The sequence below is a fragment of the Chiloscyllium plagiosum genome, chromosome 4 (genome assembly GCF_004010195.1).
Source record: "Chiloscyllium plagiosum isolate BGI_BamShark_2017 chromosome 4, ASM401019v2, whole genome shotgun sequence".
Classification (NCBI taxonomy): Eukaryota; Metazoa; Chordata; class Chondrichthyes; order Orectolobiformes; family Hemiscylliidae; genus Chiloscyllium; species Chiloscyllium plagiosum.
In genome coordinates this window covers 101,364,174-101,379,335 of record NC_057713.1, presented here as the reverse complement: position 1 = coordinate 101,379,335, position 15,162 = coordinate 101,364,174, and the positions used below count along the sequence as shown (strand labels likewise).

The 15,162-nt window shown below is 40.8% G+C and overlaps 1 protein-coding gene across 1 annotated transcript in view; it reads right to left on the bottom strand.

The window, feature by feature from the left end:
• herpud2 (HERPUD family member 2) overlaps positions 1-13,957 on the bottom strand; it is a 73,979-nt gene extending 60,022 nt beyond the window's left edge. Inside the window, exon 1 of the mRNA XM_043688755.1 lies at positions 13,543-13,957. Within this exon, the coding sequence (XP_043544690.1) occupies positions 13,543-13,689 (147 nt within the window). The 5' untranslated portion in view covers positions 13,690-13,957. The remainder of the gene's footprint in view (positions 1-13,542) is intronic.
• Positions 13,958-15,162: the final 1,205 nt, after the last annotated feature.

The following is a 15,162-nucleotide window of genomic DNA, read 5'->3' as shown; positions in this document are numbered from 1 at the left end:
CTTTCCCTGGGGTCAGGGAGTCCAGAACTAGAGGGCATAGGTTTAGGGTGAGAGGGGAAAGATATAAAAGAGACCTAAGGGGCAACCTTTTCACACAGAGGGTGGTACATGTATGGAATGAGCTGCCAGAGGATGTGGTGGAAGCTGGTACAATTGCAACATTTAAGAGGCATTTGGATGGGTATATGAGTAGGAAGGGTTTGGAGGGATATGGGCCGGGTGCTGGCAGATGGGACCAGATTGGATTGGGATATCTGGTCGGCATGGACAGGTTGGACCGAAGGGTCTGTTTCCATGCTGTACATCTCTATGACTCTGACTAATCTTTAATGATTCCTATAAAGATAAGAGTGCGGGTCATATGGAACAAGCAGGCTAAACTGCTAACTGAATCAAAGAGTATTGCAAAGGTATTAAAATAATACCTTATTTCTGACTGTATCAAATTTGAAGTACAAATCTTCCCAAAATGGTCCAGTTAAAACCACAGGTGTTGAGCAACTTAGAGTTACAGAGATAGATAAAGAAGATATGCTAAAAAGACTGGCAGCACTCTTGGTGGAGAAGTTGCCAATTCAGATGGGATACATCCTAAATTGCTAAGACGTGTATGGGAGCAAATCGCAGAGCCGTTGACAGAAATTTTCCATGCCTCTTTGAACACAGGATTAGTTCTGGGGACTGCAGAATTGCAAATGTGACTCCGTTGTTTAAGAAAGTGGCAAAGGATAACCCATGAAACTACAGACTTACCACTTTGACATCAATACTGGGAAAACTGATGGAGATACTAATACAGGATAAGATAAATATATGTTTGGAGGAAAAGAAATTAATACTAGATAGTCAATATGGCTTTGTCAAGGCCAGGGAGTCATGTCTCAAATTTAATTGAGTTCTTTGATGAGGTGACAAAGGTAGTGGATGAGGGTAACGCTATGAATGTTGAATATTTGGACATTCAGAAAGCATTTGATACTGTGCTACATGGCAGATTGGTTAGAAAAAGTTGGGATTTATGGATCCTTGACAGCACAGATTAGAAGTTAGCTAAAAGAGAAAAAGAAAACAGAGGAGAAGTATGAATGGCAATCCTCAGACTGGAGGCAAATTGAAAGTTCCTCAGGGATTAGTGTTAAGTCTCTTGCCTTTTCAGATTTATATAAATGGGTATTGAGGGCACAATCTCTAAATTTGCAGATGATATTAAGTTAGGGACAATGGTGAATTGTGAGAATGATGCTGAGTGACTTCAGAGAGACACTGACATGTTAGCCAAATGCGTAGACAGCTAGCAGATAAATTTCAATGTAGATGAATGAATGATAATGCACCCTCTCTCACTAGCCTGCTGGACACACTTTCCTCATTCCTGAAGAAGGGCTTATGCCCGAAACGTCGATTCTCCTGTTCCTTGGATGCAGCCTGACCTGCTGCGCTTTTCCAGCAACACACTTTCAGCTCTGATCTCCAGCATCTGTAGTCCTCACTTTCTCCTCGAAGAAACATTTAGGCTCACTGGTACAACCTTGAGGAGAGTACAGGAATAGAGACACCTATGGGTTCAAGTGCATAATTCTGAGGGTAGCCAGGCAAGTTGAAACAGTTGTTCCAAAGGATTGATTGATATATATAGATATTTATAGATCTTAAATCAATAAACTTTCATAGTGTGAAAGCAAGAACGCAATGCCTCTGATATTATTGGTCAGATGTCACAAAGCGAGTCCCTTTTTCCTAAAAGCTGCTCCTTTACGCAAGAATACTGTGTCTTTGATTTTTTTCAGAGGATTTATAAATGGGCAGGGTTCCGATTAGACTAGTTTGGTACAGAGATGAAAAGGATTTTGAGAGGCTTTTTGTTTATATGTAAACAGATGAGACTTCAGGCCAAAGTGGTCATGTTTTAGAAGTGACCTGTACAATGGAAAGGGAGTGGTCAGCTATTTGGCTGAGCAGTTCAGTCCAAAACTAGTTAGGAGTTAGACAGTGAGCTGTGTGGACACTCACTCTCTCCCTTTCTACCCTTCTAACTTCAACCTGTAAGCATCTGTTCCATCTGTTCCATCTTTTAACTATGTTTTATGGGGGGTTTGCTTATTAGGACTGTTAGGTATATTCAGAACAGCATAATTAAGTCGGGTTTGGATAGACTGAGCTCTGTAGGCATTTTTTCTTCTGTTCTTTGTGTTTTATTGTGTAATTTTGTGAATAAATTTCTGTTTTAAAACCTAGTAGCTTACTCTGGGTAATTTTCACTGTACACCTACAAAAACAAATTGCAAAGTTGTGGTCTGGAGTGCCTGTTCCAGAATGTTTTGAGTGTTCCATACACAGACCACACTACCAAGTATTGTGTTTAATTCTGGGCACTTCACTTAAGGAAGGATGTCTAATAGAATGATATCAGGAACAGGGAATTTTAGATACAAGGGAAGATTAGTGAAATTGGGCTTCCTGTCTTTGGAGCAGGGAAGATGGCTTACTGAGGTGCTCAAATCTATGTACAATTTTGACAGAGTAAAGGAAGATATTCTGTTTCCCACTATTTGGAATGCCAATCACTTGTCACAATTTCACGACTGCCAGCTAGAGAGTTAGGCACGAGATGAGGAGAAACCTCTTTACACAATGAGTTTTTTAGGATTTGGCATGCGCTTCCTGGAAGAATAGCAGAGGTGGACTCCATAGGAAGTTTCAAAAGAGAGATGGATGTATGTTTGAAAGTGAAGAATTTTGAGGGCTACGGAGATAGGGTAGGAGAATAGGAGAAGCTGAGTGACTCTTTTGGGAGCTGGTACAGACAATGCAGGCTGAATGGCCTCCTTGTATACTGTAAAATTTTATGATTCTATAATTCTATATAAAACATCTACTACATACCCAAATAACTTATTTTCAACCTAGGAATTACAATTTAAAACAAGCTGGTCTGCATAGGAAAGCATTCAGTTTTCAACAGCTTATGCTGTTTCATCAGGAAATGCTTTAAATTCTGAAGTTTTTGCTCCAAATCTCTGAATACCTCTCCCTTCCTTTAAGATACTCTTCAATATCTTGCTGCTAGACTAAACATTTGTCATCTAGGAGAAAGTGAGGACTGCAGATGCTGGAGATCAGAGCTGAAAAATGTGTTGCTGGAAAAGCGCAGCAGGTCAGGCAGCAGCATCCAAGGAGCAGGAGAATTGACATTTTGGGCATAAGCCCTTCTTCAGGTTACCCGAGCTAAAACCTAATTTAGTCACATTTTGTTCAATATTGGTCCGGCAAAGCGCCTTGGGATGCTTTACCGTATTAATGGCTCTTCAAAATGAAATTTTCAGCTGATGCCACATCCCTAAGGAAAGGTGAAAAGACTGCAAGTAGTCTATTAGTAGCATGCTTATTGATGACCAATGGATGCTACATAGCAATATTTATATGGGCAAAAACAAAAGGCTCATTAACATAAAACTCAGTGACAATATAATGATATTAAGTTCAGTTAGAAGTAGAGAATTTTAAAATCTAAAATGCAGTCCTGAAAGTGAATGATAATAAAAATAAATAATAAAACAACCCTGAAGACTTATTGTAATTTCAAAGTCAAGTATCCCTTACAATTACTTCAGAAATTTACAGCAATTTTGCTGCCAACTACTGGAAGAGCTGAAGATTGGAGGCAACATGAAATTTTGTGGGAATTATTACTGGGAGCAGTAATCTCTATCTTCTATCAGTTCAATTTTTATACTACACCTCATGAAATTTATGTAAATTAGTTCTGTTGACAAACCACTTCTAAAACAGTTAAAGATTTAATGGTTCAAAAGGCCATTTGTCTTATCACTAAGAAATCACAGAACAAAGTGCTAGAAACCAGGGCAAGAAAGGGTGCCAAGTGGAAGATACAAGCCATCAAACTTCTATAGCCCCTATGACATTGTCTCTAATCATTTCCTGGGAGAATTCTATTCCAATTGTCCAGTTTCCAATATTGTGATCATGCCATTGTGCAAGCTAGTGCTTCCATTTATCTTCCTTCATTGCTCCAACATGGCCGACATGGCCCATGAACATATTTGTTCCATTTTTCACAGAGCTGCTGTCACCACTGTTTATGGGTCAGACCAGATGCCATCAAAATATATCAGAAAGTAGCGTGGACCCTAACATTTTCTTATTTAATAAAGGTAAATATGAGGTGCTGTATTCCAGATGCAATTTAGTCAAACTATTTGACATTAGAGTCATAGAGACATACAGCATGGAAATAGACCCTTTGGTCCAACCCGTCCATGCCGACCAGTTATCCCAACCCAATCTAGTCTCACCTGCCAGCACCTGGCCCATGTTCTTCCAAACCCTTCCTATTCATAAACCCATCTGGATGCCTTTTAAATGTTGCAATTGTACTAGCCTCCACTGGGAGCTCATCCCATACACTCACCACGCTCTGCGTGAAAAAGTTGCCCCTTCGGTCCTTTTTTTTTATATCTTTTCCCTCTCACCCTAAACCTATGCTCTCTAGTTCGGACTCCCCCACCCCAGGGAAAAGACTTTGTCTATTAATCCTATTCATGCCCCTCATGATTTTATAAACCTCAGTCAGGTCATCCCTCAGTCTCCGATGCTCCAGGGAAAACAGCCCCAGCCGATTAAACCTCTCCTTACAGCTCAAATCCTCCAACCCTGCAACATCCTTGTAAATCTTTTCTGAATCCTTCCAAGTTTCACAACAACTTTCCAATAGGAAAGAAACCAAAATTGCACGCAATACTCCAACAGTGGCCTAACCAATGACCTGGACAGACACAACATGACCTCCCAATTCCTGTAGTCAATACTCTGACCAATAAAGGAAAACATACCAAATGCCTTCCTCGCTATCCTATCTACCTGTGAATCCGCTTTCAAGGAGCTCGGAACCTGCACCCTAAGGTCTCTTTGTTCAGCAACACTCCCTAGGACCTTATTATTAAGTGTATATGTCCTGCTAAGATTTGCTTTCCCAAAATGCAGCACCTGACATTTATCTGAATTAAATCCCATCTGCCACTCCTCGGCCCATTTGATCAAGATCCTGTTGTAATCTTAGGTAATCTTCTTCGCTATCCACCACACCTGCAATTTTGGTGTCATCTGCAAACCTCATATATAAACGATTTGGACATGAGCGTAACGGACGAAAAGTAGAGGACCCAGCACCGATCCTTGTGGCACTCCACTGGTCACAGGCCTCCAGTCTGAAAAACAACCCTCCACCACCACCCTCTGTCTTCTACCTTTGAGCCAGTTCTGCCATTTATTCCATGAGATCTAACCTTTCCAACCAATCTCCCATGGGGAACCTTGTCAAACTTCTTACTGAAGTCCATATAGGTCACGTCCACCACTCTGCCCTCATCAATCCTCTTTGTTACCTCTTCAAAAAACTCAATCAAGTTTGTGATACCTTTGAGCCAGTTCTGTATCCAAATGGCCAGTTCTCCCATTTATTCCATGAGATCTAACCTTTCCAACCAATCTCCCATGGGGAACCTTGTCAAACCTCTTACTGAAGTCCATATAGGTCACGTCCACCACTCTGCCCTCATCAATCCTCTTTGTTGCTTCTTCAAAAAACTCAATCAAGTTTGTTAGATATGATTTCCCACGCATAAAGCCAGGTTGATGATCCCTAATCAGTCCTTGCCTTTCCAAATACATGTACATCCTGTCCCTCAGGATTCCCTCCAACAACTTGCCCAGCACCAACGTAAGGCTCACTGGTCTATAGTTCCCTGGCTTGTCCTTACCAGCTTTCCAATGTTATCCAATTTCCAGTCTTCCGACACCTCACCTGTGACTATCGATGATACAAACATCTTCGTAAGGGGCCCAGCAATCACTTCCCTAGCTTCCAGAGTTCTAAGGTATACCTGATCAGGTCCTGGGGATTTATCTACTTTTATGCGTTTCAAGACATCCAGCACTTCCTCCTCTGTAATATGGACATTTTTCAAGATGTCACCATCTATTTCCCCACATTCTATATCTTCCATGTCCTTTTCCACAGTAAATACTGATGCAAAATACTCGTTTAGTATCTCCCCCATCTCCTGTGGCTCCACACAAAGGCCATCTTGCTGATCTTCGAGGGGCCTTATTCTCTCCCCAGGTACCCTTTTGTCCTTAATGTATTTGTAAAAACCCATTGTATTCTCCTTAACTCTATTTGCCAAAGCTATCTCATGTCCCCCTTTTGTCCTCCTGACTTCCCTCTTGTATACTCCTACTTCCTTTATACTCTTCTCAGGATTCACCCAGTATGATCTGTCTATACCTTACATATGCTTCCTTCTTTTTCTTAACCAAACTCTCAATTTCCCGAGTCATCCAGCATTCCCTACACCTACCAGTTTTTCCTTTCCCACCAATAGGAATATACTGTCTCTGGACTCGTTACCTCATTTCTGATGGCTTCCCACTTTCCAGCCGTCCCTTTAACTGATAACATCTGCCCCCAAATCAGCTTTTGAAAGTTCTTGCTTAACACAGTAAAAGTTAGCCTTCCTTCAATCTAGAACATCAACTTTTAGATCTGGTCTATCCTTTTCCGTCACTATTTTAAAACTAATAGAATTATGGTCGCTGGCCCCAAAGTGCTCCCCAACTGACACCTCAGTCACCTGCCCTGACTTACTTCCCAAGAATAGGTCAAATTTTGCACCTTCTCCAGTAGGTACATCCACATACTGAAATTAGAAAAATTTCTCGTCCACACTTAAATTCCACTCCATCTAAACCCTCAACACTATGGCAGTCCCAGTCGATGTTTGGAAAGTTAAAATCCCCTACCATAACCACCCCATTATTCTTACAGATAACTGAGATCTCCTTACAAATTTGTTTCTCAATTTCCCTCTGACTATTAGGGGGTCTAAAATATAATCCCAATAAGGTGATCACCCCTTTCTTATTGCTCAGTTCAACCCAAATAACTTCCCTAGATGTATCTCCGGGAATATCCTCCCTCAGTACAGCTGTAATGCTATCCCTTATCAGAAACGCCATTCCCCCTCCTCTCTGGCCTCCCTTTCTGTCCTTCCTGTAGCATTTGTATCCTGAAACATTAAACTGCCAGTCCTGTCCATTCCTAAGCAAGTTTCTATAAATGCTACGATATCCCAGTCCCATGTTCCTAACCATGCCCTGAGTTAATCTGCCTTCCCTGTTCAGCCTCTTACATTGAAATAAGTGTAGTTTAATTTATCAGTCCTACCTTGTCCCTGCCTGCCCTGTTTGACTTGCTCGTTTCTCAACTGCACCAGTCTCAGATTGATCTCTTTCCTCACTATCTCACTGCTTCTTCCAAACTACAGACCCAGAAAATAGCACCGTCTTATTCCTCTGCAAAACTCCTGGCTTACTTATTACTTATGGCTTATTTTCTTAAGCTTAATGAAGAGACATATCTCAATAAAACAATTAAGCAGAACACAATTTATTTAAACACTTTAGTGTAAATACAAAAGGAAAGAGGAACTTGGAATAACTTAACTCTATGGAGAGCTTAACAGAATAATAGATTTTACTACTAAACATTAACTATTCCAATATAGTAACATCCCATAAACACATCCTTACGAGCAGGCAAATTCATAAAACAGAATTGTCTCACATGCAATTCCAGCAGCCCAGAAGGAAAAACATCCAGAGAAAACTCAGACAGCAAGTGGAGAACTCAGAGAGATTCACTGTCTTCTAACCTGCTCAGACCCCAGCAACAATTGCTGAATATGAAAACTAAAAACCCAAATTGTGTGGTTGGGAGCTTGACCACACATTCAGGCTGCTTCTGTTGTTGTAACGTAAAACAAAAACCCTCAAGGTCTCACAAGCTGTTTACTTCACTGGCTTTCCAACCAAGCAGCTTTGCACCTCTGTCTTAAACCCGCTCATAAAAAAAAATCAGAACAAAATAACAGTTTGAAGCCATCGCATCATTACACCCATTCCCCTCCCTCCTAGACTGAACTATGAATGTGTTGCTCTTGTCCTCACAAACCAGTTTCTCCATTCAAACAATCATCCTCTACCACTACCAGCATCAAACACTTTTAATCTCCCATTTTAAATATCCAAGATTAACTGCTTACTGTGACGCATTAGTCTGTTCATTGGCCATTGCAACATCTAATGCATTTTGCACAGCAACTTCAATTAAGTACAGGAGATATAAACCTTTTACTTTTTTCCTTTCTCGGCATCCAAGGTCCCAACACAGTTTCCAAGTAAGACACTGCTTTAGTTATACCTCTGGCAATTTAGTCTGCTGCAGGTGGTTGGACAACTAATTTGCAATGCAGAGTGGTGCCAACAGCATGTGTTCAATTCCTGCACCAGCTGAGGTTATCATGAAGGACTTTCCTTCTCAACGTCTCCCTTTGTGTAAGGCTCTCAGGTGAAATGACCAGTCATCTCTTTAACAAGACAGCATCCTTATAACTCAGTAGGACTATGGTGACTTTACCTTGACTACATTTGCTGCTTACAAGAGGGTTTTTTCCAAATTCAGGAGATGGATGCAGATGGGGTGATTGCTTTCCATTCAATCAGCATGACCTTGAGCTTTCAACTGCATGCCATTTTGATGTCTCTACCACAATTCCAACTCTGACCTTCTCTCTGATCTCTTACTATGCCAATGAAATTCAACATAAATATTAACTCAAGGAATACCATTCTGTACACACACACACACAACATTGCATTCACCAACTCCTATATAACGCTAATGCTTAATTCTTCACAACAACAGCTGTTCTTATTTCCAACTCCTCCACACATTTTTGTTTGTTATGTTCCATTTTTCATCCCCTTTTCCTTGAACCATTTTGCCTTTAGTTTAATCTCTCATGCCTTCCAAACTTCCCTTTCATCCTTTTCCTCTCTCTTGATAAAATATTCACCAGTGAACAGATTCTCTTCCCATGGCCTTAATTGAGTCTTAACCATATTTTCAGTTTTGATGTGATACTTTAGAAAATATTAACTGTTCTCATCTGTGGAGTGGGGAAAGAAGAAAAAAACCAAGAGAAATTAAGCCAACTGTGCAAATACACTAACTTACCTAATTTCTACAACAAAAATATGAAGTATTGACAACATTCCTTTGATGTGAATAATCAAGTTGGTAAGCACAAAAGAAATCAAGTATTGTATGGTCAAGAGACTCACCGTATTCTCTCATATTCACAATTCTGAAGCAATGAGAATCCGCTATAGTCACTCCTGCTGATACACTGTAGTCATTAATTACAAAAAAGTACTTAAATGAGGCAGAGATCATTCTTCAATCAGCAGAGAGACTACCAATGTTCCTCGGCAAAATCAGGTATATAATTGTGTTGTAGTAAACGGAAAGCTGTGCAGTAGTATTCATGGTAAAGTAACTTTGTACAATCATCAATTATTTAATGTACTGCTGCATAAAGCAGCATACAACACACTAATTTCAAAGTCCTTTGATCGGACAGCCAATTACTCGGATACTCAGAATATCTATCACCAAATCAAAAAGTTACAAAATCATATTCCACCTATAGGATCTTCCATGGGGATATAGTTTATTTGCCCAAAATCTGAAATGTAGACTTGTAAGGAGTTTAACCAGCTGAAATCTGACCATTTTGAAACAAAGCAGTAAACAGGTTTTTACACTGATGTCAGGACCTCCTTTCTTGCTGGGGTATTGGTTGCGGAATTACCTACAGCAGGATGGGATAGCCCTGGGGTTTCCACATACCATGTTCCCTTCCCAGGACCTTATTCTCTCAGATTTAACTACCAAGATAGACTGACAGTTACTACGTTGTTTAGTCATCAGAGTAAAAGATGAAAATCAGGACTACAAATACCAGCTCCACAGTAAGGAATGGGACTCAGACTGGGCTGTAATGAAATATCACTTTTGCCCAAATGATGGCAGAACATAAATAAAGTTCAACAGAATTTAACTTTGCAAATTAGCAGAACATTTAGAATCAGGAGTATCCTCAAGTCTGTGGACTCTGACAATGTTATTACCATGTTAAATTGGCCAGACCAAAGAAAAGGAACTTGAAGTTTGATCTTTTAAGCATTCATTCAGAAAAGACTGCAAAGCAATTTGGATTCCATACTCTATCATCTCATAGTACAACCTACTTCGGAATAAAATTATAGTCATTTCATGACAATAAAATCTAAAATCTTTAAATTGTCATGTCCTCTGATCAAACTTACAATTCGCTATAACATTGACACACCCAATAGCAATTCAATTTTCAGCAACAAAGCACTGATTCACGTTAATTTTTTTTCCAAAAAGGTAGTTTATATAAAATTTCTTACTGATATTACAGCTGAAAAATAGGTTAATCGACTAAACTAGATCAACAATTTCTTTACATAGCAACCTGGTGCTAGAGGTTGTGGGTGAGGACGCTCCAGGTGGAGGAGGAGAACGGTACGCAGCAGCGTGGGAGCATGGGGGAAAAGTGACAGTCTACAGGTGGGAAGGAAGACAGCAAGGATACTGTATGTTGGGCGTTGGGGGGGGGGGGAGCTCAGATGGGGTTAATCTACCAATTGTCTCGTTCCTCCTGCAAAGTGAAAAAAAATATGGGTAAGGAGATTGGTGAACAGATGGTCTTGGAAAACAAAAAAGGTACATGACACTGAATCCAAGGGACTGATGTTATTGAACTTTGTTTCCCTATTTTCCCCTTGCATGTCAACATTTTTAAAAATGTGGCTATATTCCTATGTCTGTGTAGGTGTTCAAAAAGGGGTTCAGAGTGTGTATATGGTTCCTACTTTGCTTGACGTGGCTAGACCTCGTTTATTCATACAAACGGTAGTTCTTGATAAATAGAGGAACCTCAGTGTTTTCTATTACCTGAAATCTGGACAGGTCAACTGGGGACATTTGCAAACTTGGATTAAATCATTAACTTTTGTAGAGGAGTAGTTTAGGCTCAAAAATCAGTGCAATTTCCCAAATGAGTTGCAGTAATCTTCATCTGGAAGGACTGGACCAGCACCACAAGACATTTCACAGGTGCTACACTGAAAAATTTAATTTTGGAACTTTTTAAACAAAAATCTTAGTCAGCAAGATGATTTTGAAGGAGTATCTCAAGGACAGCAGTGGCAAGGTTGAGGAAATGTTTTGGTATTTTTTCAGCCAGCTATTCAATCAAGCTGTAAGAACCTCAACCATTTGTGATTTTGAACTTCACAAATCTCCCTTGTACTCTAGCTATTACATTTTATAATGACAGCTCCTCAGTTTTGAATCTTCAGGTACTGGAAACTTAGTAACCCTGCTTATCCTTTCATAACACAAAATGCTTCCGTGGTATCATGCCATAATACATAATTGTAATAAAAGTGGAACCATTTTATCATTCAATATTCCTATTTCCCAATCCTAGGAATCGGCACTGGACTCAAGATCTTTCTAATGCAAATGTGGAGCTAATAGATGAAAATTTCAAATGAGGTGCTGGAGTATCTAAGAGTCAATCCCCATCAGGTACGCTAAGTAAGGATTTTAGGGACAGGTGGGTTCATAAGAGGGTAGAAGCTGGATTATATTATACAATGAAATAGGTGGCATTTGTGAAGAAGAGTATTTCGGGTTGGATGCTCAGGTCATATTAAATAATGAGGTTGTGAACAATTTGATTCAGTGTAAGACAGTAGTTGGAAAGGAGGACATAATCAATGATGAGAGTATGGACTTTGTAGAAAACAAAAACTTCATTGCTTCCCAATGTTTTATTGGAGGTAATTGTAACAGATGAAATATCAGATCATCATAGAATCAGAATCCCTACAGTGCAGAAGCAAGCCATTCAGTCCATTGAATCCACGCTGACCCATCAAGCATCATCCCATCCAGATCCAACCCCCTACCATATTCCTGTAACCCTGCATTTCCCATGGCTAATCACCCAGCCTGCACATCCTGGACACTCTGGGCAATTTAGCATGGCCAACGCCCCCGTAATCTGGACACCTTTGGAGTGTGGGAGGAAGCCAGAGCATCCAAAGGAAACCCATGCAAATATGGGAGAATGTCTGTGTGGAATTTGCAGTCACCCTGGGCTGGAATCGAACCTGGGTCCTTGGTTCTGTGAGGCAGTAGTGCTAACCACCATTAAATGCCCACATGATTAGCCATGCCAACAACTGTCAAGTCACAACAATCTTCACCCCCTCTTATTCAAATATTGAGATCCTCCTATACCACAAGCAGTGAAGAAATTAATTCTCTTTCAATGGTTATGTGCTAACAATTTGTTGAAAATTGTGCAATTTGGTAATTACATGGTACTGGACATGTTCACAGATAGGGCTGTGTTGAAAACACAGCCAACAAGTAAAAGTTTGCTTTCAAAGAGTTGATAATATTCACAGCTACACAAAAATTAAGACTGCATATAAATCTAAAAATGATTTTAACAAACCCTTAGGAACTGACTCCAATGATAAATATATTTTCTGCACAAAGGTTTTGACAGCACTGCAGAGTAGAATCACTAACGTGAGAATTGTGAACCCTTCCAATTATGAAATTTGAAGCATACCTATACAAATCAAAGATTACTCATCAAATTCTAGAACAAAAAAAGAGTGTCAAAACTGAACAAGGTATGTCAAATTCAACTATTTGGAAAACTTGCTAGAGTTTTGAATCAGGTGTCTGGGGACATTCTACTCGCTATTGAAGACCTAGTTTCTTATACACAGTCAATCTTCTGTGACAAGTTTTTAGTGACCTAACCTAAAAGTCATTCAAGGTCATACAACATGACTCAGATCCAAGCAAAGAAAACAAAGGTCAAAATAACTATTACACAGGTCAAAGACTTAAATATATCAAAACTTGACTGAAAACATCAAGATCATCAACTACACCTTGTCCAGTTGACTTGTATTTGTGAGCATTTTTGCTAAATATACCAGTGCTGGTTTCAGTGTGTCAGAAAAAAAATTTACAAGTAACTACAATAGTGTTTCATACATAATACTGGGAGGCTCACCAGAGTTCAAGAACGAAGTTGAGTGTTCATAAAATGCAACTTTATGGAAGAACATGGTACGAACATACAAATTACAAAGGAAGCATTGGCAATTCAGACCCTCAAGCTTGATCTGATTGTCGCCTTAATTCCACATACTCACCCAACCCAATCAATTCTTGACTTTTTCGAGTCAAAGGTAATCAATACTGTGCCCTAAGCATATTCAATGACCCAGCCTCCACCACACTCTCGGGAGGTGAGTTCCAAAGATTTTTGACTCAATGACAGAAAAATATTCCTCCTCATCTCGATGGGGGAGCACATGGTTAGAGGTTGCACCTTGGGACAGGGGGAAAAGGACAGCACTAAAGAGGACTGGGCAGAGGAGGACCCGCGCGTGGGACGATGAGAAGATTGGTAACGGGGTGACGGAGAGTCGGGCAAGAGTGTTTTGACTCCGGATTTTCCCAACTCCTTTCTCTTCTAGCTATCGGGCTTCACTTACCGGCCGACTTGGGTAAACCCGAGACAAGTGGCTCTTGAGCTTCTCCACTGTCCAGTTGAGGAAACAGCTGACGGTCTGATCATCATATTTCTGGTTTGGAGTTTTGATGACCAGAGTGACCGGGTTGTCGGCGGAGCTCGGCTCCATCGCTCATATTCCGTGTGATGCTTGTTGCAGACAGATCCCGGTCCAGTCCACCAGCCCTGGCAAACCCAACCCTCGGCTCAGCACTTGCTGCTTCACTCCCGGGACCGCAACATCACTGCCCTCACATCCCCGGCAGAGCCTTCTCGCTCTGACTGCTTTTCAAACAGCTGCTAGGCCTCGATCCCCGGCCTCAAGTTGTAGGCCCTGCCCAATCTCCACGGTGACGAGTATTCGTGCGTGCACGCTCCCGTGAAGAGGCGATCGCGCGCAACACGTCACAATGCACGGTCAGCTGATCCGGCTCGACCCAATATTATCATTCAGACCGCCACAGTGGGGGTCCCCGTGACGTCACTCTCACTATTGGAGAGCCCCACTTAAGATCTCAAAGTAATGAAGAGTCAACGAATCTCGAAACGCTTGTTTTCTCCTCATGGATGCTGCCTGACCCGCTGGGATCTCCAGGATTTCTTGTTTTCACTTCAGATTCCAGCACCTGCAGTAATCCTTGCTTACTATGGTGTTGAACTGGGGTGTACGAAGTTTAAAATCACAACACCAGGTCATAGTCCAACAGGTTTATTTGGAAGCACTAGCTTTCGGAGCGCTGCTCCTTCATTAGGCGGTTGTGGGGAATAAGATTGTAAGATACAGAATGTATAGCAAAAGTTTACAGTGTGATGTAAGTGAATTATATATTGAAAAAGATCTGGATTGTTTGTTAAGTCTCTCATCTTTTAGAATGACCATGTTGGTTTCAGTTCTTTCGTATGTAAATCACAAAACTTTTTTTAAAAGTTACTTTCTCAAGTGAACTTTAACAATAGGTGTCATGTGGGCCCAGATAATGTATTGAAGGTGTTAGCTTCCCTCTAACCAGCTGATGAAGGAGCAGCACTCCGACAGCTAGTGCTTCCAATTAAACCTGTTGGACTATAACCTGGTGTTGTGTGATTTTTAACTTTGAAACCAACATGATCATTCTAAAAGATGAGAGACTTAACAAACAATCCAGGTTTTTTTCAATCTGTAATTTCAGCTACATTACACTGTAAACCTTTGCTATAAATTCTGTGTCTTACAATCTTATTCCCCACAACCACCTGATGAAGGAGCAGTACTTAAAAACACAGTAACAGAGAACACACACTGGGTCATCAACGCCACACTCACAGGAATCCGATTCACTAGAGAGGAAGAAAAGGACAACCAACTCCCATTCCTAGACGTGATGGTACAGAGAACACTGAACGGAGAATTCACCACAAAGGTATACAGGAAAGCCACACACACACACCAAGTCCTGAACTACGAAAGCAACCACCCCAATACACACAAAAAAAATTGCATCAAGACACTGTGGATGGCATGGTGGTACAGTGGTTAACACTGCCTCACAGCGCCAGAGACCCGGGTTCAATTCCCACCTCAGGCGACTGACTGTGTGGCGGTTGCACGTTCTCCCCGTGTCTG